We start from the raw sequence: 26070 nt of genomic DNA on the forward strand, positions 1-26070 counted from the left end.
TTCAGTAAGTCTTCAAAATATTTTTTTTCCTGGAAGAAGGTAGAAGAGAAATGTACGGGGTTTGGGTCTATGAGTTTGGACGCTGTGGGATGGTCGAAAAGTGTGGTGCTGGAAAAGCACAGCAGAGCAGGCAGCATCTGAGGAGCAGAAAAATTGAGCTTTCAGGAATAAGCTCTTCAAATGCTGAAAAAGCTGACTCTCCTGCTCCTCGGATGCTGCCTGACCAGCTGTGCTTTTCCAGAGCCACAGTTTTTGACTCTGATCTCCAGCATCTGCAGTCCTCACTTTCTCCTGACTGTGGGGATGAGATCAAACGAACCTATGTTGGTGACAGTTTTGGACACAATGGCCTGATGTTTGATAGTGGAGTCATGGTCCGGGAGATAAAAGGAAGTATATAAATACCTATTTTAAAAGTAAATTTCCAGAATGTAGAGTCAGTGCACCAGACGACAACAACAGCACCAACTCTTGTCGCCAGGTTTGATGACAAAAAGACAGGATTGGATATGAAAGCAAGGAATGCAGTCAGTTCAGAGGTGGATAGGTTTGAATGGACAAGGCATTAAGACAACCAATGCCACATCAACAGGTATCAATGAACGAGTTAAGTGGTGCTAAAAGACCAGAGGGAGGGATCCAGGTGGAGGGAGAGCATTGGAGCAGGTGAAGGCATTTGTGGAACGGGCAGAGGACTCCCCAGATGAAAGGAGCATGGAGGTAGCAATGACAGATTGAGAAGTTCAATGTCATGTTGTATCCATAATTCAAATGAGTGTGGGTAAGATGGATAAAACTAACCCTTGTTGAGCACAGAATGTTCACCATCACAGAGCAGAAGGTCAAACGGGATAGTAAATACTCAAAAGGTAGGGTTAGAAGTAAGGGTGGAAGGGAGGGAAGAAAGCTTCCAGAGGAGTATGGGTACGAGCTGTTGAAGCTTGCATTTCTTAAAGCTTCAAAGGAAGTGAAAACATTTCTTGACAGAACATCGAACAAACTGGAGAATGAAGTCGAATGGGGGGGTTGGAACACAGGTTTGAGACAGTGTGGGGTGCGGGGGCTGATAGAGATAAAGATCAAGAGTGCACAAATATTGAGACATAGCATAGAGTATGGATCCCATACTGGTGAGAACAGCTGTCTGAGGAGCGTTGTACATCATAGAGATACCTGTGATCCCGGGTGGATTTGAAACACGAAGGATGAAACTTCAGTTGGAATCCACGTGGGGCAGTTCTGAGCTGGAGGAAGTCACTGAGGCATGAGAGATGGCTGTGGAAGCGAGTTTTAGCAAAGACTTTGTCAAATGTTAGGAGAGAAAACGCAAGTAATGATGGTGAACAATGAGGTTAGAATGGAAATTCTTTCAAGGAGGAAAACCTATCCAAGGTAGGCATACCTCGAAGAGATATGGCATCGAGCCATTTCTAAGATAAACTCTGAAGAATCACCAGACTCTAAACGTTAACTCTGCTTTCTCCCCACATAGGCTACCAGACCTGCCAACCATTTCTGTACATATCTTTAGCACTTGGGAATTTTGTTTCAAATTCATGCTAATTTTACACTTGTTAAATAAAATATAAAAACATTCACCTGTCTGAGGCGTTCAAGACTAAGGATGTTTTCCACCTCTAGCACTCCTCTTGTGTACTTTTCAATGTACGTTTCTCCATCACCTGAACCATCATTTTCACTCTTTGCTGCCATAAGTGCCAAAGTTTCTCGATCCTCTGCTTCTTCAGAAGCCTGAAGAAAGGGAATTTGTCAATATCATCTGAAAACTCAGCATAAAGTGGGAATATGTTCTTTGAGACAGAGAGTCAGCCTTTATACTTCCATAATAAGAACTGTCAAGTTTAGCATAACTTTTTATATCAAAAGATTGTAGGTTAGGTGTGCCAATTCTATCCAAAATTTAAACAGAGACAAAATCTTGGGGTTATCAAGGCTTGGGTTCTATACTAAATTAATGAATAGATCTAGAGCAAGGTGCAAGCCACTTGAAGAGGGGCCTTCTGGCACAGTAGTGATGCCCCTACCTCTGAGCCAGAAGATGTTGTCTCAAAGCCAACCTTCCCAAGACATGAAACATAAGATGTCAAAAAGGTTGATTAAAAATATCTGCAAATCACTTGAAGCCTATTCAAGAAAAAACTTAGACATTGTATCTGAAAAATACAATAGGAGGTTAAATATGTTGTGAAATTTGAAAGGGTTCAGAAAAGATTTACAAGGATGTTGCCAGGGTTGGAGGATTTCAGCTGTAGGGAGAGGCTGAACAGGCTGAGGCTGTTTTCCCTGGAGCGTCGGAGGCTGAGGGGTGACCTTATAGAGGTTTACAAAATTATGAGGGGCATAGATAGGGTAAATAGGCAAAGTCTTTTCCCTGGGGTCGGGGAGTCAAGAACTAGAGGACATAGGTTTAGGGTGAGAGGGGAAAGATATAAAAGAGACCTAAGGGTGGTACATGTATGGAATGAGCTGCCAGAGGAAGTGGTGGAGGCTGGTACAACTGCAACATTTAAGAAGCATTTGGATGGGTATATGAATAGGAAGGGTTTGGAGGGATATGGGCCAGGTGCTGGCAGGTGGGACTAGATTGGGTTGGGATATCTGGTCGGCATGGACAGGTTGGACCGAAGGGTCTGTTTCCATGCTGTACATCTCTATGACTCTAAGGCATTCGCAATTCCATTATTTTTCACATCTTTGCAGGGAATTGGTTCAAAACCAAATCTCAAAGTTAAATCAACTTTGGAAATATATCACCGTTTATCACCGGGTCAAAATTCTGAAATTCCCTTCCTAACAGCATTGTCTGCCTACTTACTGCACAAGGACTGCAGCGGTTCAAGAAAGCAGCTCACCACCTTCTCAAGTGCAATGAGGCACAGGCATTCGATGATGGCCCAATCAGTAATACCCACGTCTCATGAATGAATAATAAAGAAAACAATTCCTGCGTGTTTCTAAGTGTCATCTGTGGCTATTGCCCCCACATCAGAAGATTATGGGTTCAAGCTCCACGCCAGAGATTTAGAACTGAGATCTAAGCTGACACTCCAGTACAGTACTGAGGGTGTACTGCACTGACAGAGTCTGAGACATTAAAGTAAGGCCCTGCTGGCTGTCAAAAACAAATCTAGAAGCTCCCATGATACCATTATAAAGTACATTAGAGGGAACTTGGCCTCAGTGGCCTAGAACAGCATTTATCCATTAATAAATATCAGTAAAGCAAGCAGATCGTTTGCACATTATCATATTGTTCTTTTTTAATGGAAACTTACACAACCCAAATTGACATTTTCAAATCATACCAGTGACCACACAGCAAAAACATTCTATTAGCTGTAAAGCACTTTGGACATCCTGAGATTATGAAAAATGTGACATAAATGCATCTTTCTTTCTTCAAACAGTCACCACTAGAGGGCAGCCACAGAACTGAAGATTTTTGTTTAAGATAGAAACTATTTTGGCATTTCTCACCTGGATAATTACTCAACTTTAAATAATCAGACATTACTTTTGAAAAGTATAATTTTCTTGTAAATTTCTTTTCCTCTGATGACTCAAATAGAGGTACCAAGCTTCAACAGTCAGTCATATTCAATTACCATATTCAATCTATTATTTATACATATCAATAGGGATAACCAATTCACTAAGAAGTGACACTACTGGCAAGCCCGAAGCATTCACAGACACATGGATCTGGATATCAGTTTTTAATAGAACCTTTATTAATAAAACAAGACATTAAAACCAGTTACAATCTGATAACATTTGAACTGAATCAATGGAATAGCCATGCCTAAAACAGTGTAGAACAGAGGTTCTAGAGATAAGCTTTTATACCTTTTTTACAGTAAGAATGCAAAATGGGTTCTCAGTTCAATATATCAGCTGTCAACCACCTCAGTTTGTTTATTAAACCTCAGCATTTTCAATTGGGGAACAATTTTGCATTTAGTTTACCTTTGATTTATAATTTACACACAGTATGAAACAATGTATTTAGTGGTGAACAACAATTTGAAAACCTTACAACTTGGCTTTCCAAAACCAAAGACTGCAGCGACACAGTGAAACATGGCTGCAGATAGAAATGTTAGTGATTAGGTATGGCATGAAATGTACATTGTAAATATAACCTGTAAGTGATGTGCCTCACCACACTCCAGAGTGCCACATGCTGTTATGGAAGAAACTGAATTCATTTAGTGATGTCACATACAAATAACCTGTTATATAATGTACTTACACAGATTTCATGAATAAAGATTATTTACGAAAAAAGTATTCCAGTCTTTTGAAATATTATATATGTTAGCTATGTGCAAAAACTGTAATTAAATACTGCCAACGGCAGTGTATTTCAATGCACTGAAGCATAAAAGTTTTATACTGATGTGCAAGGCCAGATTTTAGGATGTGAGCTAAAAACATAACGAGCTCACCAAGGTCTCATTGATCATCCAGCATTAGTATTTACCAAGTTTCTATTTGCAGAAATACTTTGGATTAAGGTTTTCTGAGCTTCTACCAATAAAATTAATTAGAGTGTAACTTCTCCCAGACTGGACAGATGTTAATGCATACTGTTCCCACAATAATGGTTGTATCTATTTACTGAGGGAGAGTCAGAAGTGTCTACATTGCTATGTGACAGGTAATGGTAATTTACAGGGAAAGAGCAATCTGATATATCAGGTGGAACACTGGTTATTCTGCTCTCCTTGTATGTAACTCTGGGGGAATTCTAAGGTCATGAAGGACAACATTCAGGGTAAATGACCTCCACTTCACCATAAGTGCTTACAACATCTATGTGAGTAAAAGCAAAATACTTCTCAAGTTCTGTACAAGACTTGAAATATGAACTCGGTTTCTCTCCAGTGATGCAGTCAGACTATTAAGTCTCTCCAGCATTTTGTTTTATTTCAAACTCCCAGGGGATGTTACATTTGACTTGGTTGCAGACTACATCTTCCTTGCAAACACATTTCACATGCCTACTTCTTCAATGGACAGTGCCACTTCAGTATTGATCTTTGCTGAACTATAGCCAATTTCACACTTGGGATTTACATGAACTGACTCAATCTACCTAAGCTTATTTTAAACATGGTTATTAAAACAAATGGACTAAGGACATGTCTTCTGTGTGGTGGGATTCAAGGACAGGATTTATAAAATTACATTTTTTTTCACAATTTTTGTATTATTTATTCAATAGTGAAATTACTGCAGCTGTACTCAATCAGAAAACATTTTTGTTCATTAGCTCATAGTCCCAGCTTTGCCAGAGAATTGAACATACATTTACCTTGGGTATGTTGGATACTATTTCATAGGTAACACCACAGGAATGAAGTATGTGTTTGTAAGACATTCTTCGTTTCAGACTCTGTGTGAAACTCTGTAAAGTAAGTTGCCAAAGAAGTATTTTGAATTAATAATTTCATTCACCAAAAAGCAGGTATCTTTCGAGAAACAAAACTGGAATGTAAAAATATGTAAAACACAAATCACTTCATTTGTTAACTCAATTTATCCCCTCCCATTGCTGGCTTCACTTTGGTAGATCTCATACATCCTCAATGACTTTTGATATTAAAACCATCAACACTTTTCTTAAAAGCGTCGACAAATTTGTTTAAAAATAATTAAGAAAAACACAGATCTTGGCCGTTACAACTGTAAGGAGTGTGTTGGAATGTGAAATAATAAGCACTCATCTATTAATGTGTAATCTGTGGCTACACTACGCACATTCAAAAGAGATCTTACACTGCAGCAGCTCACTAAAGATAATTGAACAGTATCTTTATCCACCGGAAAGTCTACTACAGAGAAAGCAAGATCTGTATTATGCTGGGAACATCAGTTCCAAGGCAGGCACTAAAATTTTGGCATTTCTTTTATAGTCACTGCATCAGTACCCTGGAATTCCTTCCCAAATGCCAAGAGCTGCAATATGCAAGGACTAGACCCATCATTCTTCTCAGTGGAAATAAGGTTGCTTGCCAGCAATACCCACATCCCAACAACAAATACGTTAAACAATTTATATAACCTGGGTTTCACTGCAACGTAGTGTCAACGCAAAACCTAAAACTAAGACCGTGAAGAGCTCAACAGGCAAAAATAAATCCTCTAGGAAGTCTCATTCTTGTAACTTGTATTGCCAATCAAGCAGACTCTGACTTGGGATTCAAGCTGCATTGACAATAGAACTGGAGGCAAATATTTTGGTGCAAGAAAACCGTTGTAACCTAAGCAACAAAATATATGCCAGCTGGTATACTACTCTTCTTCCAGACTGGAAAGATGTTAATGCATACTGTTCCCACAATAACGGCTGTACCTATTTATTGAGGGAGAGTCAGAAGTGTCTACATTGCTATGGGACAGGTAATGGTAATTTACAGGGAAAGAGCAATCTGATATATCAGGTGGAACACTGGTTATTCTGCTCTACTTGTATGTCAAGACTAGCTGAGTTACTTGTTGTAATTCATTAGTAGGAGGAGAAGTTATGGTAATTGATGTTGCATTCACATGGAAATATATTTTTAAAGAAATGGGGTCATGTCGATCATATCAACCACTGAATGTTCATTCTACGGTATAACACCTTCCTACCTGCTTATTGTAAATATTGACGGCTATACGCTTGCGCAACACCAACTCCACAGAGGCTGGATGGCTGAGCTGCACTGTAGTCTTTATGATCAAATAGATACGCTCATTCTGTGGGGTAACTTTATTCAGGTATATGGAATCGTGGACTGACGAGTCCCAAGAGGCAATAGCTGAGACCTAAAAATGCAAACAGAACTATGATCAGCTTTTAACAGATTCTTGGTTGTTAAGTGTATAGATACATCTGCAATTTAATGTTATCACATGTTTTGAATTCATTTGTTACAATATTGTTTTCAAAGTATCATGTCAAGTAAACAGTATATTTTCCAAGAAAAGGATCCATTGGAAAGTATTAGATTTGCTTCATTGTTTTCCCAAGGGAACTTGTCTGGGAATTACACACCAGATGTAGTTACTTCACCAACATTAGTGTTTAAGAGTATCCCAGGAGTCCAATGAAAGTTCTGCAGTTCATCCACCTCAATGCCAAAAATAACCTGCATTAGCAATATTGCACTACTATTGACTTTGCCTGGCTTATCCACTTCCCGATAAGCACTCAAACCTGGCCTAAATGCTGATCTACAATAATTTGCATTGAAGATACTGGCTGGCAGGATAATAATATTCTAGCAGTTTTGTGCAGTTTGTGGAGACATGAGGAAAGAAATTAAATTTAAAATATCTGGTAACCCACGAGAGTAAATACATCATAAACAGTAGAAACCTTGCTAAATGATCTGACATTCTTCAGACTCAAAATATTGTTTCCTCCCTTCACTTTGCAACCTTTCCCTTCAATTTTTCATTTTGATGCACTATCAAATGGGGTCATGTCGATCATATCAACCACTGAATGTTCATTCTACAGTATAACAAAGAAAGTTTGCAACTAAACTAGGATTCATTGCGTTAGGTATTAAAGAGCTAGGATCTTCAGATCATTAGATTTCTAAGCTTTAGTTCTGCATAAAGTTCTTAAATTTCCATAAAGATCAAAGGGCTGGCAGATGAAATCTGACCCTCCTATTGGCAGTCGCAGGAAATTCATCTTGGAAAGTGACAAATAACTTGTACCCACAATTTCCCAGAATACCCTGACAAAGGAAACTGCTTTCTATTTAATTACAAAATTACATCCTGCCATCCCTTGAAGTTTGCCTTTCAATAAAAGGAGCTATTAAAACAAAAACAAAATTGTATCAGTGGCTTATACAAAAAAGCCAACAGCATTTGGAAAAAGAACAACTTCCATTTCAGTCACTCTGCGGCAACATCAAACAAATAATCTGCAGACAAATCCCTTGGTAAACTACCCACTATGTGTGGCGTTTTAAATGAGTTCTTGTTTCTATATGCAATAAATGCTAGAGGTCAGCCAGCTGGTCAGATCACATGGCTTGCTGTATTTTTGCAACACCTTTCAGTCTGATGTTACATATTCAAAGGGACTCATAATTGGTGAGAAATACAATCAACGTCCGGAATGAAACTAATTTTACTCTTGAAAAATCTAATAATTTATAATGAAGAGTGAATAATACTTAATGAATCTATCAAAATGAAGAGAGGAAGATTTCAGAGACCGAAACCAACACAAGACAAAATAAACATAAATAGGGTCTGTACCACATTAAGAAATAGCCAATCTCTTCCAAAAAAAACTAATCAGAGATTGACTCCTGGTCCTTGATTTTACAGCTCTGACTGTTGTCTTCAAATCCCTACATGGTTCAACATCTTCCCTGACTGTGAACTCCTCAGACCTACAGCTCCCAAAATCTCAGTGCCATAACAATTCTGAGTTCTTAGGCAATACAGATTTTCAACACTTCATAATTAGTGGCTTTATGGGGCAGTTAGGTCCTGAACTTTACAAATTCCTCTGTAAGGAGAAAGGGAGGACTGCAGATGGAAGTGAGGAATCCTGATGAAGGGCTTATGCCCGAAACGTCAACTCACCTACTCCTCGATGCTGCCTGACCTGCTGTGTTTTTCTAGCACCACACTCTAAATTCCTCCAAAAGCCAGACTGCCTTTCTAAATCTCTCAATTTAAAACCTCTCTCTCTTTGACCATAATATTTCCTCCAAGTCCCAAAGATGAGTCACATTAGACTCAAAATGTTAACTGTTTCTCTCGCTCCCAAACCTATTGAGATTCTCCAGCTTTTTCTGTTTATTGGTCAGACTTCCAGCATCCCTTGGTCTTGCTTTTATGTGAATGCTCAATTTATTGTCACTTTTCCAGGTGTGCTGACCTTGAAGTTCAGCTTTTATCTCTGACAAGATTTCCATTTGAACCTTCCAGCTTGTTCATCATTAGTAGTTTTCATTTCCTGTCCAGTTTTTGATAAGCTATTTACCAAAATTTGCTTTTAAGCCACATCTCCTTCCTCAATGACTGTCTATGCTGACACCAAATGTATCTTCCCATCCCCCAACCAGCATACTGCAAAGACGGTTTCCTCTGCAATATCCTGATTCACATCACCTTCATTGTGAACATTTTCTCACTACACCATGCAATTGAGGAAGTTTTAACACTTGCTCTTTTACATTCTCCCTCCTTAATGCCCAAGGGCCAAACAGTCCGAGATGAAGCAGAAATTTATTCTTTCAATCTAATCTATTGCACTCACTGCTCACAAGATGGTCTCCTTTACGTGGTGAGACCGAACAAAGACTAGGTGGTGGCTTTGTGAAACACCTCAGCTCTGTCTGTAGGAATGACCCGGCCTTCTATTTCACTTGCTATTTCACTTCATAATCTTGGCCCCATCCTATTATTTCTGTTCAAGATCTGTTGCGCAGCTTCAGCAAAGCCCAATGCAAGCAACAACACTTATAACAAGGAATACCATCTCATTTGCTGCTTAGGCATTTTACAGCTTCACTTCAGAGCAAGAACACTGTCCTCTTTCTCTCTCCCTCTAACATCAACACCCCCAATCCCAAACACACCAAACCCAAGTGTCTTGTTTCCATCAGATTGCCCTCCCCAGAGCTGAGCTATTTTCTAATAATGACACCTTTCATTAATACCAATCTGCATCTATATCATTCCTCTACTACCATGAACACTCTGTTTGCCTTTGAGCTCTAGACACACTCACCACCTTCCTCTTCGTTTCCCCACCACATGCGTGGCAGGTACTCATGTGACTCACCCAACATTTTCTATCTCATACACTGCAAACAAGGATGCCCTGAGGCATCATATATTGGCAAAACCATGAGACACTACGACAACTGATGAATGGGCACTGCGCAACAATTGCCAGACAGAGATGTTCCCTCCCAGTGGGGGAACACTTCCGTGGTCAAGGACATTCGACCTCGGATCATCAGGTGAATATCCTCCCAGACTTTGGGATAGGCAACAACGCAGAGTCAGTACCCATGAAGACGGCCTCAACCGAGATCTTATGTTCATGTCACACTACAGGTGACCTCACCACACTATAAACTTGCACACACTGTCTCTCTTTTTTTCTCTAATACACCCCCTCCACCACACACACATGCATATGAGTCTATGGGGTGAGTTTGCATTTGCAGATACATTCCATTTTGTTCAAAAAGCACAATCTGTAAGCAGGAGAAAGTGAAGACTGATGCTCGAGGTGTCAATTCTCCTGCTCCTCGGATGCTGCCTGACCGGCTGTGCTTTTCCAGCAACACACTCACAATTTGTAGACAAGTCAGTCAATGTGACATTTTGTAAATTCCTACTTTGGAAATAAAACCAGTCTGACTCCAGGTTGGGATACAGACAGACTCTAACCTCACACCTTTAGTGCACTGCCTGAGCTGAGATGTCACCTCTTTTAATACACTGATAAAACCATAAGATATCTCAGGGCTGTGACTTGAAAGAAATTCTAGGGTTTACATTTTTAATCAATCAAAACCTGCATCACCACTCTAAGTGATTAAAGACTTAACAGCCATCTAGGCTTGTCTGATACACTTCATCAGTTATTTGACACTTTGATCTTTTACTTATAAATTATGCGTGCTACATATCTTGCCCCACTAGCTACCTGATGAAGGAGCAGTGCTCCGAAAGCTTGAACTTTCAAATAAACCTACTGAATCTTTGAGGAAATACCACTGTTAAAGGATTGTAGTGGATGTTGTCTATAAGAAATTTCAAATGGCATCCGATAACATGCCACACAGGAAACTTGTGGTTAAGAAGGAGGTATGCAATTTTAAATATGATGTGACAGCATGGATATGAAGCTGGCTATGTAAAGAAAATTGACAATGCTCATTAAGTAATGTTTATGGATGAGTGTGTAAACAATGGTGTTCTCAGAGCCAGTATCGACAACAGCATTGTTCTCATATATTTAATAGTATGGATTTGGGTATAGGCAACACATTGGCAAACTCAAACATATGCAATATAATTCCCATGAAGAGAACGGTCAGCAATCACAGGCAGATAGACAGAAAAACAGAAAACGAGAAGCAGTATGCCATTTGATCATTCATGCCTGCTCTTTCACTCAATACTATCATAACTGGCCATCCAACAAAGCACATTGTTCTTGCTTTCTCTCAATACCCTTTGACCCATTTAGCTCAGTAAACTACTTCCAATTCCTTCATGAAAACATTCAATGACATGGCCTCAACTACTTTCTGTGGCAGAGAATTCCACAGGCTCATCACTCTCTAGGTTAAGAAATTTCTCCTCATCTCAGTCCTAAATGGCCTACCCTGCACCACTACACTGTGACACCTGGCCCTGGACTACCCAGGAGAAAGTGAGGACTGCAGATGCTGGAGATCAGAGCTGAAAAATGTGTTGCTGGAAAAGCGCAGCAGGTACGAGAAGCAGTATGCCATTTGATCATTCATGCCTGCTCTGTCACTCAATACTATCATAACTGATGGAAATGTGTTGCTGGAGAAGCGCAGCAGGTCAGGCAGCATCCAAGGAGCAGGAGAATCGACGTTTTGGGCATAAGCCCTTCTTCTCCTGATAGTGTGAACTAATGTCCTTTAGGGAAGGAAACTGCTGTCCTTACCTGGTCCGGCCGACGTGTGACTCTAGGCACACAGCAATGTGGTTGACTCTTAATTGCCATCTGGGCAATCAGGGATGGGTAATAAATGATGGCCTAGCCAGCAATGTCCAATCCCATGAATGAATTTTAAAAAACTGATTTGAGAGAGAAAGGTAAGCAGAGTTAACGTGAGCTTGGGGGATGGTTGGTCAGTGTTGGACACCAAAATGAACTGAAATTTGAAAGACAAGTAAGAGTGATTCTGTAATGTTGAAAGCAATTTGGAGAATAACCCATACGATTATACATCATACATTCCAAAAATCAAAATAAAAATTAAGCAACAGATGGTGGTCAATTTTTAAACAAGTCAAAGATAATATCAAACTCAAGACATATAATTGTGCAGAAATGCATGGCAGGTCAGAAGACTAGACAGAATAGAAAAACCAGCAAACACTACTATAAGATTAGTAAGGAGGGAAAATTAGAATACGAAAAAAAGCCCAAAAACAACAGAGATAAGAAAAGTTCCTTCAGACATTTAAAAAAAGTTCAAGTCCTATAGAAAATGTGTCTAGGAATCAGTAATGAAGGATAATAAGATGGCAGATGAAGTGAACAGATATCTTGCATCTTCATTTTGAGGAAACAAGTATCACTCTAGAAATAGCTGTAAATCAGGAATTGAAAGGGAGAGAGGAATTCAAGAAAACTACAATTACCAGAGAAAAAGTACTGAATAAATTGCTGGAACTGACAAATCCCCCAAGTCTTGAAGGATTTCATCCTCAGGTCTTAAAAAAAAAAGCAAGTGAGATAGTTGATGCACTGGTCTTACTTTTCCAAAACTCAGATTCAAAGAAAAATGATGAGAAAATAGCTAATATAACCTCTTTATTCCAAGAATAAAGGTGGCAAAAAAACAGGAAGCTACAGGCCAGTTGGCTTAACATCTGCCATAGGAAAAATGTTACAAATTATTATGAAAGACATGAGAATGGGGCATTGGATAAAGGTAATTATTTTAGTGGAATTCTTTGAGGAATTAACTTGTGCTATAGATAAAGCGGAACTACGAGATGTATTATACTCCAATTTCTAAAAAGGCATTTGATAAGGTCACATATCAAAGGCTACTGCAAAAGGTAAAAGCACATGCTGTTGGTTTGGTCGGTTGGCGGAAAAAGAACTTCCCTCAAGATTTCAGCTTACTTGGAATTCCTTCGCTTGAAAGTCAGTGGATGTAGAATCTTTAAATATTAAGGGAGAGATATAGATTCTTGATTACCAAGGGGATGGAAGATTATCAAGGATATGCATGAATGCAAAATTGAGGTTAAAGTTAGATCTGTCATGATTTTATTGAATGGGGCAGCACAATCGAAGGGTTGAGTGGCTTACTTTTGTTCCTTATTTGTATACGTGAAAACAAATTATCCTGAGAAAGCAAAATTTAAAAATTGACTAACTTCAATAACTGAACAGAACAGAACAGAAGCCTCAGTCCTGCTTATCTTTTTTGTGAGACCAAAGAAAGTCCTGCAACTTTTGATACAACTTCTGCTATTTCCAAGTAAATAGCTTTGCTGATGGTTTTATTTCATGTCTTATGCCTACAACTGTAAAGTAAACCTTGCAGATTTCTATTTCATTAGAAGAGCACATATTCAAAATGCCAAAATGAGCTCAGGAGGCTGTCACAATGTTGAACACCTACTTGAACAAATTTAAATTTGCCCACTCTGATTTACATCATGCAGTTAAAGACATGGATTATGACAAGTAGATGGAGATGACCGAGACGTCCATGACCACAAATAACTGTGACACATAAATGAACAAATAGCTGCCAGCATTACAGATTGCAGAGGAGTTGGTGGCAATAACTTCTGTCTGCAGCGGAAGTTTCTACGAAGTTGGATGGTAGGTTTTCAACTGACTTACCAGAGTCCTGGTAACACATCATCAAGAACATAAGCTTTTGCACATAGTTTTACCAGTGCATCTTGTGGTCAGATGAAGTTAAAAAGAGCCTGCTCTTTTCTGACAGCAGACTACTTACACTGTTTGAACTCACATGAAGTAGCAGATCTCTGGCTTTCCACTGCTAATTTAGGGTCAAACATCTTCAATGCTTATAGGGAAGTATGAAAAGAGTGAATGGTTTTCCTCATCTGCATGGGTGTGGTGGAAAGATAATGCACATTACCACCTTTTCTTTTAAATGCACTTATGGGATGGAGTGTCACTGGCCAGGTCAGTATTTATTACCCACCTTGAATTGCCCAAGGTAGTGGTGAACTGCCTTCTTGAACTGCTGTTGAAAGAATGGCTATACAGCAACTTGGAGGGGAACTTGCAGATTGTAATGTTCTCGTGTATCTGCTGTTCTTACTCTTCCAGACAGAAGTAGTCCCGGGTTTGGATGGTGCACTCCAAGGTCTTTAGTCAATTTCTGCAGTGTATCTTGCAAATGGTACATACTGCTGTTATTAAGTATCAATGGTGGAGGGAGTTTATGTTTATGATGTAATACCAATCAGGCAGGCTGCTTTGTCTAGGGTTGGTGTCAAATTTCTCCAGTGTTGATGGAGCTGCACTTGTTCTGGCAAGTGAGGAGTTTTCCATCATACTCCTGATTTGTCCCTCATAGCTAGTGAACAAGCTTTGGGGAATCAGATGGTGAGCTAATTGCTGCAGAATTCCTAGGCTCCACTTTGCTCTTGTAGTCATTGTATTTAAATGGCTAGTCAAGTTAAGTTTTGGGTCGTCCCCCAGGATGTTGATAATGCTATCATTAAATGTCAAGCAGTAAAGATTAAATTTTTGCTTATTGGCGATGGTCATTAGCTGGCGTTTTTGTTGTGAAAATGTTAATTACCCCTTTTCAGCTCAGGTCTGGAGATCGTCCAGACCTTGTTACATTTGGACGTTAATTTCTTTGATATCTGAGGAGTTGCCAATGGTACAAACATCAAAGAACATCCACATGCTTGACCTTATAATGAAGGAAAGGTTGTTGATGAAGCAACTGAAGATAGTCAGGTCTAGGACACTTCATAATGCAGTGTCATGTGTTAATTTGATATTGCTAGCTGATCATCAATATATCACTCAAGGCATCTGCCCTGCAGTAGAATAAATAATTATCTTTTAAAATAAATCTGGTGCAACATGTTATGACACACCACCAATCAGGACTTGAACCCAGCCTTCTGGATCAGAGGTAGGGACACTGTACTGCACCACAGTAGAGGAAACCTACTACCAATGAATTCTGATTCATGGAATCAACTTATAAACCGAACAACTCATGCAGTCAGAGTATTTCTAGACCGTGACCCCTGATTCTGAACTCCAAAGTCATCGGGAACGTCCTTCCTGCATTTATCCTGTCTAGTCCTGTTAGAATTTTATTGGTTCCTATGGGATTGCCTCCTCATTTCTTTGAACTCTAGCAAATATAGTCCTAACCAATCCAGGTTCTCTTTGTACATCAGTCATATCACCCCCCGGAATCAGTGTGGTAAATCTTTGTTGCACGCCCTCCTCAGCGAGATATCCTTCCTCAGATGAGGCCAAAACTGGACACACAACTGTAGGGCCTCCTCACCAAGGCCCTGTACAATTTCAGTAAGTGATATCAGCTCTTGTACTCTCATCCGCTCACAAATGAAGACCAACACAACACTTTTCTTCGTCATTGCATACTTACTTTCAGCAACAGGTTTATAAAGTCATGCAGGCTCAAACGCACCTCCCCCTTTCCCAATCTATCACCATTCACATAAAAATCCACCTTCCTGATTTTGCTACCAAAGTGCATAACCTCATTAATTTGCATTATGCTTCATCTGCCAGATAGCTGTTCAATTAGCCAACTTCGCCAAATCACCCCAACATAACTCTGCATCCTCCTCACGGTTCACTGTCCCCTTCAGCTTTATAACATTTACAAACTTGGAGATATCACATGTAGTTCTTAAATCGAAAGCACAGCTGCCACTCTGAAAAAGACCCATCTAATCCTACACTGCTTCCTGTCTGCCAACCAGTTTTAGATTAGATTACATTACAGCGTGGAAACAGGCCCTTCGGCTCAACAGGTCCACACCGACCCGCCGAAGCGCAACCCACCCATGCCCCTGCATTTACCCCTTACCTAACACTACGGGCAATTTAGCATGGCCAATTCACCTGACCTGCACATCTTTGGACTGTGGGAGGAAACCAGAGTACCCGGAGGAAACCCACGCAGACACGGGGAGAATGTGCAAACTCCACACAGTCAGTCGCCTGAGGCGGGAATTGAACCCGGGTCTCAGGTGCTGTGAGGCAGCAGCGCTAACCACTGTGCCACCGTGCCGCCCACAATCTAATCTAATCTAATGTAAGTAATATAATCTAATTTTCTAATCATGGCAGTACATTACTCCTAATGCTATGCACTTTAATTTTACATCTAATGTCTTATGTGAGAGCTTATTAAAAGTCTTCTGAACCTCCAAATAAACCACATCCCCTGGCTTCCCCATTGTCAACTCTACTAGTTGCATCCTTGAAATTTCAGTACGTTTGTCAAGCTTCATTGCCCTGATGTAAATCCTTGCTGATTCTGTCCAATCCTGTTGCTGTTTTCTAAATGCTCTGCTGTTAAATCTTTTATAATGGATACTAGCATTTTTCTCTCTTCACCAATGTTAGGCTGACTAGCCTATAATACCCTGCTTTTTCTCTCTGTCTCCTTTTTTAAATAGTGGGGTAACATAAGTAAACTCTATTCCAACTCTACAAAAGAGTGATAGGCATTCATTCATTAATTTCTCAGGGTGACAGCCTGACCAATCAGAATCAATGTGCCTGTTTTGAAATCTAAACAGTCAATCATTATTAACTGCTGCATTCTCCATGGCAATGCTTCCAACAGAGTGAATTTATCAACCAATCAGCACTCTCTTCTCATATTGGTTTTGCGTTCGTTTTCCCCCTTTGTTTGTATTCTTGCAAATTGTCCTAATGAGTGCACGATGTAAAGCTTTGCTAAAATGTCTTTTGCTAGCAGTGAAATAAATTGGGCCTCAGTTTACAAAGAACATCCCCTGGAAAGTGAGCCTGCACGCTGGAATATCCTAGAGAATACCTACTTAAATTTAAGGACAATGTGAAAAACTGGAAGACATGGATTTGTTTGGACACTTTCAGGATTTATCATGTGCTGTGGTTGGCTTGCTGCTTACAGAAAGTCAAATCATTTTGGAGTCAAGACAGGCAAATTTTAGGAGACAAGAGATGGAGTTTATTGCCTTTGATTGCTGGAAAACCTGAATCAGAAGAGAAGTAGGCACTGATGGTTGCCTAGCAACTCTTTCACAGACATAGGTGGTAAGGAAGAAACATTAGGAGCTGCAAGTCTCTCTCCATCTCTCAACAGAAGTTCTTGGGATCCTGACAATATTTCTAACTATCAGTATTTCTACATTATAAATCCTGAAAAGCTGAATTGTGGTCACTTTCCAAACACTTAGATCAGTTTGATTGCATTCTGAACATAAAGTTTTTCATCTGTCTAAGGCTATCAGAAATTTAATTGCATTGATAAGAAACCTGATGGACTCTTGGTCGTCATCAGATTCTATCCATTTGTTTTCAGACCCTTGGTCAACAGAGAGGGGATTAACTTTTGACTTGTTTTTTTAAAAAAATCTCTCTTCTTTTTGTGTTGTGACCGAATGGCTGTGTTTAGGATTAATGCAGTTGAGTTCAACTTCTGGATTCAAACCTAATGTTAACTAGTGCTTGTAAATTTTAAGAATACGTTGTGTGCGGTAGTACAGAAATTATATTGCTAAAGGACGTAACATTTAATGGGGCAGCTTGTTTGACTCGGTCACCAGTCATTAAGACACGTGGCCTACATATTTGGCATTATGCCAGCACTGAAAAACATATCACATATCTCATGAACATTTGCAGTGGGCAGCTTGCCAATAGTGTCAGTTAGCCCATGCTTTCAAGCATCAGAACAGTATGTCCAGAAGATTTTATTCTAGGATTAGAAATAATTTATTAATAACCTGCACTGTGCTAAGAATTACAATGGAAACTAATTGAAGGTCATCAGTTGGGTTTGCATATGATACATATGTGCTCCTCAGAGCTACGTATATTAAATTCACAGGACACTTTTGTAGGCAAAACTAAAAATATTAATGGAGTGTAATGTTCTACAGCTGCATCAATCCATCAGATTTTATATTCAAGAGATTGCATGCTGTGATCAATCCCATAGACTGTATCAGCAAATGCTGACTACTAAACACTTAATCCCAAACATGTCACTCGACTGTCATCTCTCTACTTTGGATTTAGGAGTTCCATTATATGTATATGAATGTTTACATTCATCTTTAATTAAAGTAACATTGAAAGTCTTATATTTCATCGTATTTACATGTTCGTTGGTGACACCAGCATAGCCGGCAGAATCTCAGATGGCAATGAAACAGACTACAGATGGTAGTGGAAGACCTGGAAAAATGGTGCACTGAGAACAACCTAGCTCTCAATGCTGGCAAAATCAAGGAACTCATTATTGACTTTCGATGGGATGTTACTCATGCCCCACTACACATTAACAGCACAGAGGTGGAATGAGTGGAGAGTGTCAAGCTCCTGACAGTAGTCATCAACAAGCTTTCTTGGCCCCTTCATTTGGATGCACTGGTTACAAAGGTCCAACAACATCTCTTCTGCCTCAGGCAGCTGAGAAAATCTGACATGATGGCAAATATCCTTTCCAACTTTTATAGGTGTGCCACCAAGAGCATTGTATCTGGATATATCACTACCTGGTATTGCAACTGTACCATTCAAGATCGGAGATGGTAACACAGAGTGATGAACTCGGCCGAACAATCACAAAGGCCAACCTCCCATCTATAGAAGCCACCTACCAGGCCCGCTGTCAAGGAAAGGCAGCCAGCATTCTCAAAAGATCCATCCCACCCTGGCAATGCTTTTCTACAACCTCTACCATCGAGGAGAAGGTACTGAAGCCTGAACACATGCACCAGCCGGTTTCGAAACAGTTTCTAACCTACTATTGTTAGAATGCTGAATGGACTCAAACTCTTAGCATTCGCCTGTACCTGTGGTTTTTTTTTGTTTTTGCTGCTGTTTATCTACTATTTACTATTTATTTAATTATGTGATCTGCCTGTATTGCTCGCAAGACAAAGTTTTTCACTGTGCCACGACACACCTGACAATAAATTCAACTCGACTCACAACAGGAGAGATACTCCATTTGACTAGTAGATATGAGAAATGTATCTAGCAATGACATTTTACACAAATGTATTTTTCACAGCCTTTAAAAGAATTGAGACAATTTTTAATCAGATGAGATCTAAAAGGTTATACATGGTGATGATAATTACCAAAAGATTTCCGACCTCAGTAGAACAGATAGACTGCTGTGCTTCAAGAGGCTGTTCGCCACTACCATGTCAGGGGAAATTAAGGTGAAGTAATAAATACTGATCTAGCCAATGACACTCATTTCCCATGAATGAATAATAAAAATTGGTCATTCATTATTTTATTAGCTGGCAATGCAAAACTAATGCAATTTAATCATTTAAATTTTGACTAAGTGAATGCTAATGTGGTATGGACAATGTAACAAAGTGGTAATAATATGAAGGAATGGCTTTGACTATTTAACAATAATGATGGTTGACACAGAGAGAAATGGCAATAATAAACTTCATTGTGCTTAATCAACATCAATTATAAATAATTAATAAATATCAGGGTGGTGGGGAGGGGAGATGCTGGCATTTGGAACTGGCATGAAATGCAAATTAAATTGACAGGCTGTAGTACCTCTTCCTCACTGTGCTTGATGATGGGCAAATAGAAGAATTGACTGCCATGTTCCTTCGGTAAGATGGAGTTCACACCAGGTGCATGTGGACCAGTGAGCTGTTCATTTGCACGGAGATCATCAGCTAAAGGAATAATAAAAAACGCAATCAAAAGATCTCTGTCAAAGATGCAAAATTCTCGACTTTAAACTTGTTTTTAAATTTCTTGCAATCACCAGTTAAACAATGTAATAGTGCTCATTAGTTTTATTCCCTGCAAGGGAGCTCAACTTGTAGAATAAGCATTGGATCAGCATCACTACTTACGAACATAACTGAACAATAATTCAGACAAGCCCACATTTACAAACTTTATTTTGAAGCAACAAGTTTCATGAGCAATACTTATCAAATTATTTGACTGCCACTTAGAACTAATTCAAAAGGTCAGAGAACTTTCCTGATACCTCATGGGCATTGCCCAAACAACTCATTTCAAATGGCCAATGTGGTATTAAATACTCTCTCATAAGGTATCAAAGACTAAGGCATTCAAATCAAATATTTGTCAAATGATATCAGCATTTCCACTTTTGTTTTGTTACAACACGAGAAAATGACATTTACAGGTTTCTGCAGGAATGTTTCCCAATAAAGGAGAAAAGCATCACAGATCAATGATGATTATTCATTGTTACTTTTGGGGTGTGAATTCTAGGTCAGAAGTGAGGAAAACATGTTTCTCCTCAATGGCTTTACCAAAGTAATGGATTTGATTGACTAAAGTTCATCGACTTGTCTCATTTCATTCGGGCGAAACAGCTAGTCAGAAGACTAACAAAATATTATTACAATGGTTCAGATGCCCAAAAATTCAAAATTTACAATCTGACATTTTAATTCTTATATGGAGATTTCCTTCTGTGAAGGAAGTCTAATGATATTTATACAAGTCATCACAGAAACTACATTCTCTGAGCACAGTACATGAGAAACTGATGAGCAAAACTAGAAATCTTATATACTGGATTTCAGATTGGGTATGGTTGAATTGTCTTTACCTGTGGCGCAACTCCCTCTTTCTTAATAAGAAATTCAATGACACATAACTTTAAAGTACCTTAACAGGAATATTTTAGGGAGGTATTTAAATCAAATGTTCATTTAATTTATATTACATTTGTTACAGCTTAAATTTTACAATTATTCAATTACCTCAGTTATTCTAAGTATTGTATAAGAATCCACTGTCACAGAATGATAAGTTGTACTTCCACATTATACAAACAATTTAAAAATATAGTCTTTGATAGGCTGAAGAGGAAGTGAATATATAAAGAAAAGTGAATCTAAAAGGTTGAGAATACAAGCCTATGAGAACTATTCCAGAATCAAAACACTGAAGCTGGATACTTTTAATATGAACAATGTAAACTGTTGTGACGTTTGTGGAACATTTCATTACCAATGCAAGGGAAGAGAATCTTTCAGCTCTACCACAGCTACATACAAAATCGCTATTCTGGATCATGCAGAAATCAACAGAATTAACAGCATAATGTAAGTTTATCCTTTAGGAACTGTAAGTCAATGTGCAATATTAAAGAACTATTTCCTCACAGAAACCACAACTTCCTCTTGCCTGACAATCCACTTTTCTATAAACTTAAGAACCAGAACCAAGCATCTGCCTCCAGTGTTCTGAAGCTGGACACACTGCTTCCTGTAGTTCAAGTTGCACTTATTCTCAGTCACCCATCATGTCTGTGTTTGCTAACTGCCCTCTTCAACATCACCTCAATATTAAATTCCTCATTTTCCAAATCCCTTCTGAGACTAGCCCCCTCCCATCCCTGTAATACTCTTCAGACTTACAAGCTTCAAGCTGACTGTGTCCTTCTGGAAATACACGATGTGAATTTTAACTGCCCTTCCATTGGCAACTGAGCTGTCCTTGTACTAATTCTTCTTTAAGGTTCACCTTAAAATGTACTGCATCTTTAGGTTATAGGTCCTGACCACTCAGTCATAGAGATGTACGGAAGTAGACTCTTCAGTCCAACTTGTCCACGCCTAACAGATATGCTAACCTAATCTCGTCCCATTTGCTAGCGCTCGGCACATATCCCTCAAAACCCTTCCTAGTCATATACCCATTCAGATCCCTTTTAAATGCTGCAATTGTACCAACCTCTAATACTTCCTCTGGCTGCTCATTCCAGCTCACTGTCCCGGAGATCCCTTTAAATTTTTTCCCCTCCACCCTAAACCTCTGCCCTGTAGTTCTGGACACTTCCATCCCAGGAAAAAGACCTTGTCAATTTATCCTATCCATGCCTCTCATGATGATATAAACCTCTATAAGGTCACCCCTCAGCCTCTGAGGCTCCAGGAGAAACAGTCCCAGCCTATTCAGTCTCTCCCTGTAGCTCAAATCGTACAACCCTGGCAACATTCCTGTAAATCTTTTCTGAACCCTTTCAAGTTTCACAATATCCTTCCAATAGCAGGGAGACTACAATTACACAAAATGTTACAAATGTGACCTAACCAATGTCCTGTACAGCAGCAACATGACCTCCCAACTCCTATAGTCAATACTCTGACCAATAAAGGAAAGCATACCAAATGCCATCTTCACTATCCTATCTCCCTGCGACTCCACTTTCAAGGAGCTATGAACCTGCACTCCAAGGTCTCTTTGTTCAGCAACACTCCCCAGGACCTGACCATTAAGTGTATAAGTCCTGCTCTGATTTGCCTTTCCAAAATGCAGCACCTTGCATTTATCTAAATTAAACTCCATCTGCCACTCCTCAACCCATTGGCCCATCCGATCAAAATCCCATTGTACTCTGAATTTTGTTAATTTGTGACAATTTTTTGTTTAAATGGTAAAGCTCTTGTGACATACTTTGGACCATTTACCTCAGAGCCATAGAACTGTACAGCATGGAAACTTCGGTTCAACTCAATGCCAACTACACATCCTAACATAATCTAGTCGCATTTATCAGAATTTAGTCCATATCCCTCTGAACCCATCCTATTCATCTACCCATCCAGATCCTATTAAATGTTGTAATTGCAAGAGCCTCCACTACTTCTTCTGGTAGCTCATTCCATACACATGCCACCCTCTGCATGAAAAAATTGCCCCTTCGGTCCCATTACAATTTTCCCCTCTCACCCTAAACCTATGCCCTTTTGTTGTGGACTCCCCCATCCTGGGGAAAAGACCTTAGCTACTCACCCTATGTCTGCCCCCCACGATTTTAAAAATATCAAGGAGGTCACACCTCAGCCTCCAATGCTCCAGTGAAAACAGCCCCAGCCTATTCAACCTCTCCCTATAGCTCAAACCCTCGAACGCTGGCAACATTCTTGTAAATCTTTTCTGAACCCTTCCAAGTTTCACAACATCTTTCCTACAGCAGTGAAACTAAAACTGAACACAATATCCCAAGAGTGGCCGAACCAATGTCCTGTACATTTGGATCTCCTTACAAGTTTGCTTCTCAATTTCCCACTTACTACTTTCTCACTATCTCCCTGGGTTCGCCCAATTTAAATCCTCTTGAGCAGCTCCAGCAAATCTCATCAGTAGTGCAATTGTCCTCCTTATACAGGTGACTTCTACCCCAGAAAAGATTCCAAAGATCCAACAACCTTATTAAGGTTAAAAAATAGCAAGTCTTCTGCTTGGGTAAGGCTGACAGAAAACAGGCAAACAACCGATTTGTAATGAAGAACTATGTCCAGGCTAAAAAGAGAAACCTAACACACACCAAGATTTAATGTGTTCTTTTCACAAGAAATAATCTGCACATTACAATCAATGCAAAATCAAGAATTAGATTTTCTTAACGTAGTTTTGTTTGGAAGATGAATCACAGAATTATTAAAATGCAGAAGGAGCCTATTCCATCTATTATTAGATTCCTACAGCGTGGGAACAGGCCCTTCAGCCCAAAAGGTCCACACCGACCCTCTGAAGAGTAACCCCACCCAAACCCATTTCCCTCTGACTAATGCACCTAACACTATGGGCAACTTAGCATGGCCAATTCACCTGACCTGCACCTCTTTGGACTGTGGGAGGAAACCGGAGCACGCGGAGGAAACCCACGCAGACATGGGGAGAATGTGCAAACTCCACACAGACAGTCACCCAAGGCTGGAATCGAACCTGGGCCCCTGGTCCTGTGAGGCAGCAGTGCGAACCATTAAGCCACCGTGCTGCCCCCTATATGTCTACACAGGCTCTCTGAATTGCCGTAAGTGATTTGCTCATTCTCCCATTTTCTCCCTACAATTCTGATCATTCTTGCTTTTCAGATAACAATCTAATGTCCTTTAGAATGCTTCACAATGCCTCCTGCACATTATTAGCCAGTGTATTCCAGATCTTAACCACTCTCATATCACTTCTTTTTTCTTCACCAATTACTGTAAACCCGTATCCTCTTATTTAGGATCCTTGCATGATTAGATTAGATCCCCTACAGTATGGAAACAGGCTATTTGGCCCAACAAGTTCACACCGACCCTCCAAAGAGTAACCCCCCCAACACTATATTTACCCCTAAATAATGCACCTAACACTATGGGCAATTTAGCATGGCCAATTCACCTGACTACACATCTTTGGATTGTGGAAAGAAACCGGAGCACCTGGAGGGAACCCACACAGACACGGGGAAAATGTGCAAACTCCACACAGTCAACCAAGACAGGATTCGAACTCGGGTCCCTGGTGAGCCAGCAGTGCAAACCACTGAGCCACCGTGCCGCCCCTATCATTTCTCCACTCTAAACTGTTCAGAACCTTTTAGGATTTAAATGATTGGTAACTATCTACTCACTCTTTTCTCCTAGGAAAAACAAGAATCTCAATTTCTCCAACCTATCTCCACAACTGAAGGTCCTCATCTTGGAACCATTCTTGTGATTTATTTCTACACATCCTCCAAGGCCTTCAACTGTTTCATAATGTGCTGAAGCCAGAACTGGTTGCAATAATCCAGTTGAAGCCAAACTAGTGTCTAATACAAGTTCAAAAGGATCATTTTGCCCTTTGTAGTTTATGCCATTATTAATAAGGCCAAGAATAGAGCATAGAACATACAGCACAGGAATGTTGGCCCATTATGTTGCACCAAACATGACACCACATTGAACTAATCCCTTCTGCCTGCCCATATCCTCCCATTCCTTACATATTTATGTGCTTACCTAAAACTCCCTTAATTTGTCATTAACGTATCTGTCTCCACCGCCACCCTGGCAGTGCGTTCCAGACTCATAGCATTCTGTGTTTAAAAAAAAACTTGTCCCTTAAATCTCCTTTGAACTTTTACCTTCTCACCTTAAATACATGCCCCCTAGTGTTAGACATTTCAACCCTTAGGGGAAAAAAAGTTCTGGCCATAAATCCTACCTACGCATGTCATAATTTTACGGACCTATCAAGTCTCCACGCAGCCTCCGCCATTCTGGAGAAACCAACCCAAATTTTACTAGCCTCTCCTTATAGCTCGTACCTTCTAATCCAGACAATATCCTGGTAAACCTTTTCTGCACCCTTTCTAAAGCCTCCACATGCTTCCTGTAATGTGGCAACCAGAATTGAATGCAAGACTCTAAGTGTGGCCTAACCAAAGTCTTATAAAGCTGCAACATGACATCCTGACTCTTGTACTCAATTCCCTGACCAATAAAGGCAAGTTTGTCATATGCCTTCTTTTCCGTACTATCTACTGGTAATTTTCTGGGAACATTGGACTTGAACCCCACGATCCGTGTGTAAATCAATGCTGTTCAGAGTCCTGACATTATTTTGTATATTTTTCCTGCATATTTTTCCTTAATGTTTGATTGCCCAAAGTGCAGCATGTCACACTTTCCTGGATTAAGCTCCATCTGCCATTTCGCCACCCTTTTCTAAACCAATCTATATCTTGCTGTATCTTTTGTCGACCTTCTACACTATCCACAATTCCACCTATCTTTTTATTATTTGCAAGCTTAACAACACACTCATTTACATTTTCATCCAAGTCATTTGTATATATCAAAAACAGAAGTTCTCATAGAGATCCCTGCAGAATACCATTAGTTACGGACCTCCAGCCAGAAAAACACCCTTCCACCACCACCCTCTGCCTTCCATGGGAAAACCACTTTGAATCCATATGGTCAAGTCGTACTGTATGCTTTACTACTCATTCTTTTGAACCGTCCTACTATCTTCAATGACATTTACACTCAGGTTCCACTGCTCCTGCGACCCCTTTACAATTATGCCCTTTAGTTTAAATTGTCCCTCATCATGGACATTCTACCAAACTGATCACATCACAGTAAATGAACAACTGATACTTGCTCTTCACTTGCCTATTGTTATGGGTGGCAGCACAAGCAGGCAATCTAGTCCTCAGCTTCCACCCATACTACCTGTAAAATGACAATTTGAGTGAGGGGGAAAATGCTCGGCAGATGAAGCATAACTTGGATGAA

The 26070-nt window shown here is 39.8% G+C and overlaps 1 protein-coding gene across 8 annotated transcripts in view; it reads right to left on the reverse strand.

Annotated features, from left to right (window-relative positions):
• Nucleotides 1-26070, reverse strand: part of kif13a (kinesin family member 13A) — a 329481-nt gene that overhangs the window by 40749 nt on the left and 262662 nt on the right. For all 8 annotated transcript variants that reach the window (XM_043719134.1, XM_043719129.1, XM_043719127.1 and 5 more), the window contains 4 exons: nucleotides 19571-19695; nucleotides 6658-6834; nucleotides 5339-5431; nucleotides 1600-1752 (listed from right to left, as the gene is read on the reverse strand). In XM_043719134.1, the coding sequence (XP_043575069.1) occupies nucleotides 1600-1752; nucleotides 5339-5431; nucleotides 6658-6834; nucleotides 19571-19695 (548 nt within the window). The remainder of the gene's footprint in view (nucleotides 1-1599; nucleotides 1753-5338; nucleotides 5432-6657; nucleotides 6835-19570; nucleotides 19696-26070) is intronic.

Source organism: Chiloscyllium plagiosum, chromosome 29 (assembly GCF_004010195.1).
Source record: "Chiloscyllium plagiosum isolate BGI_BamShark_2017 chromosome 29, ASM401019v2, whole genome shotgun sequence".
Classification (NCBI taxonomy): Eukaryota; Metazoa; Chordata; class Chondrichthyes; order Orectolobiformes; family Hemiscylliidae; genus Chiloscyllium; species Chiloscyllium plagiosum.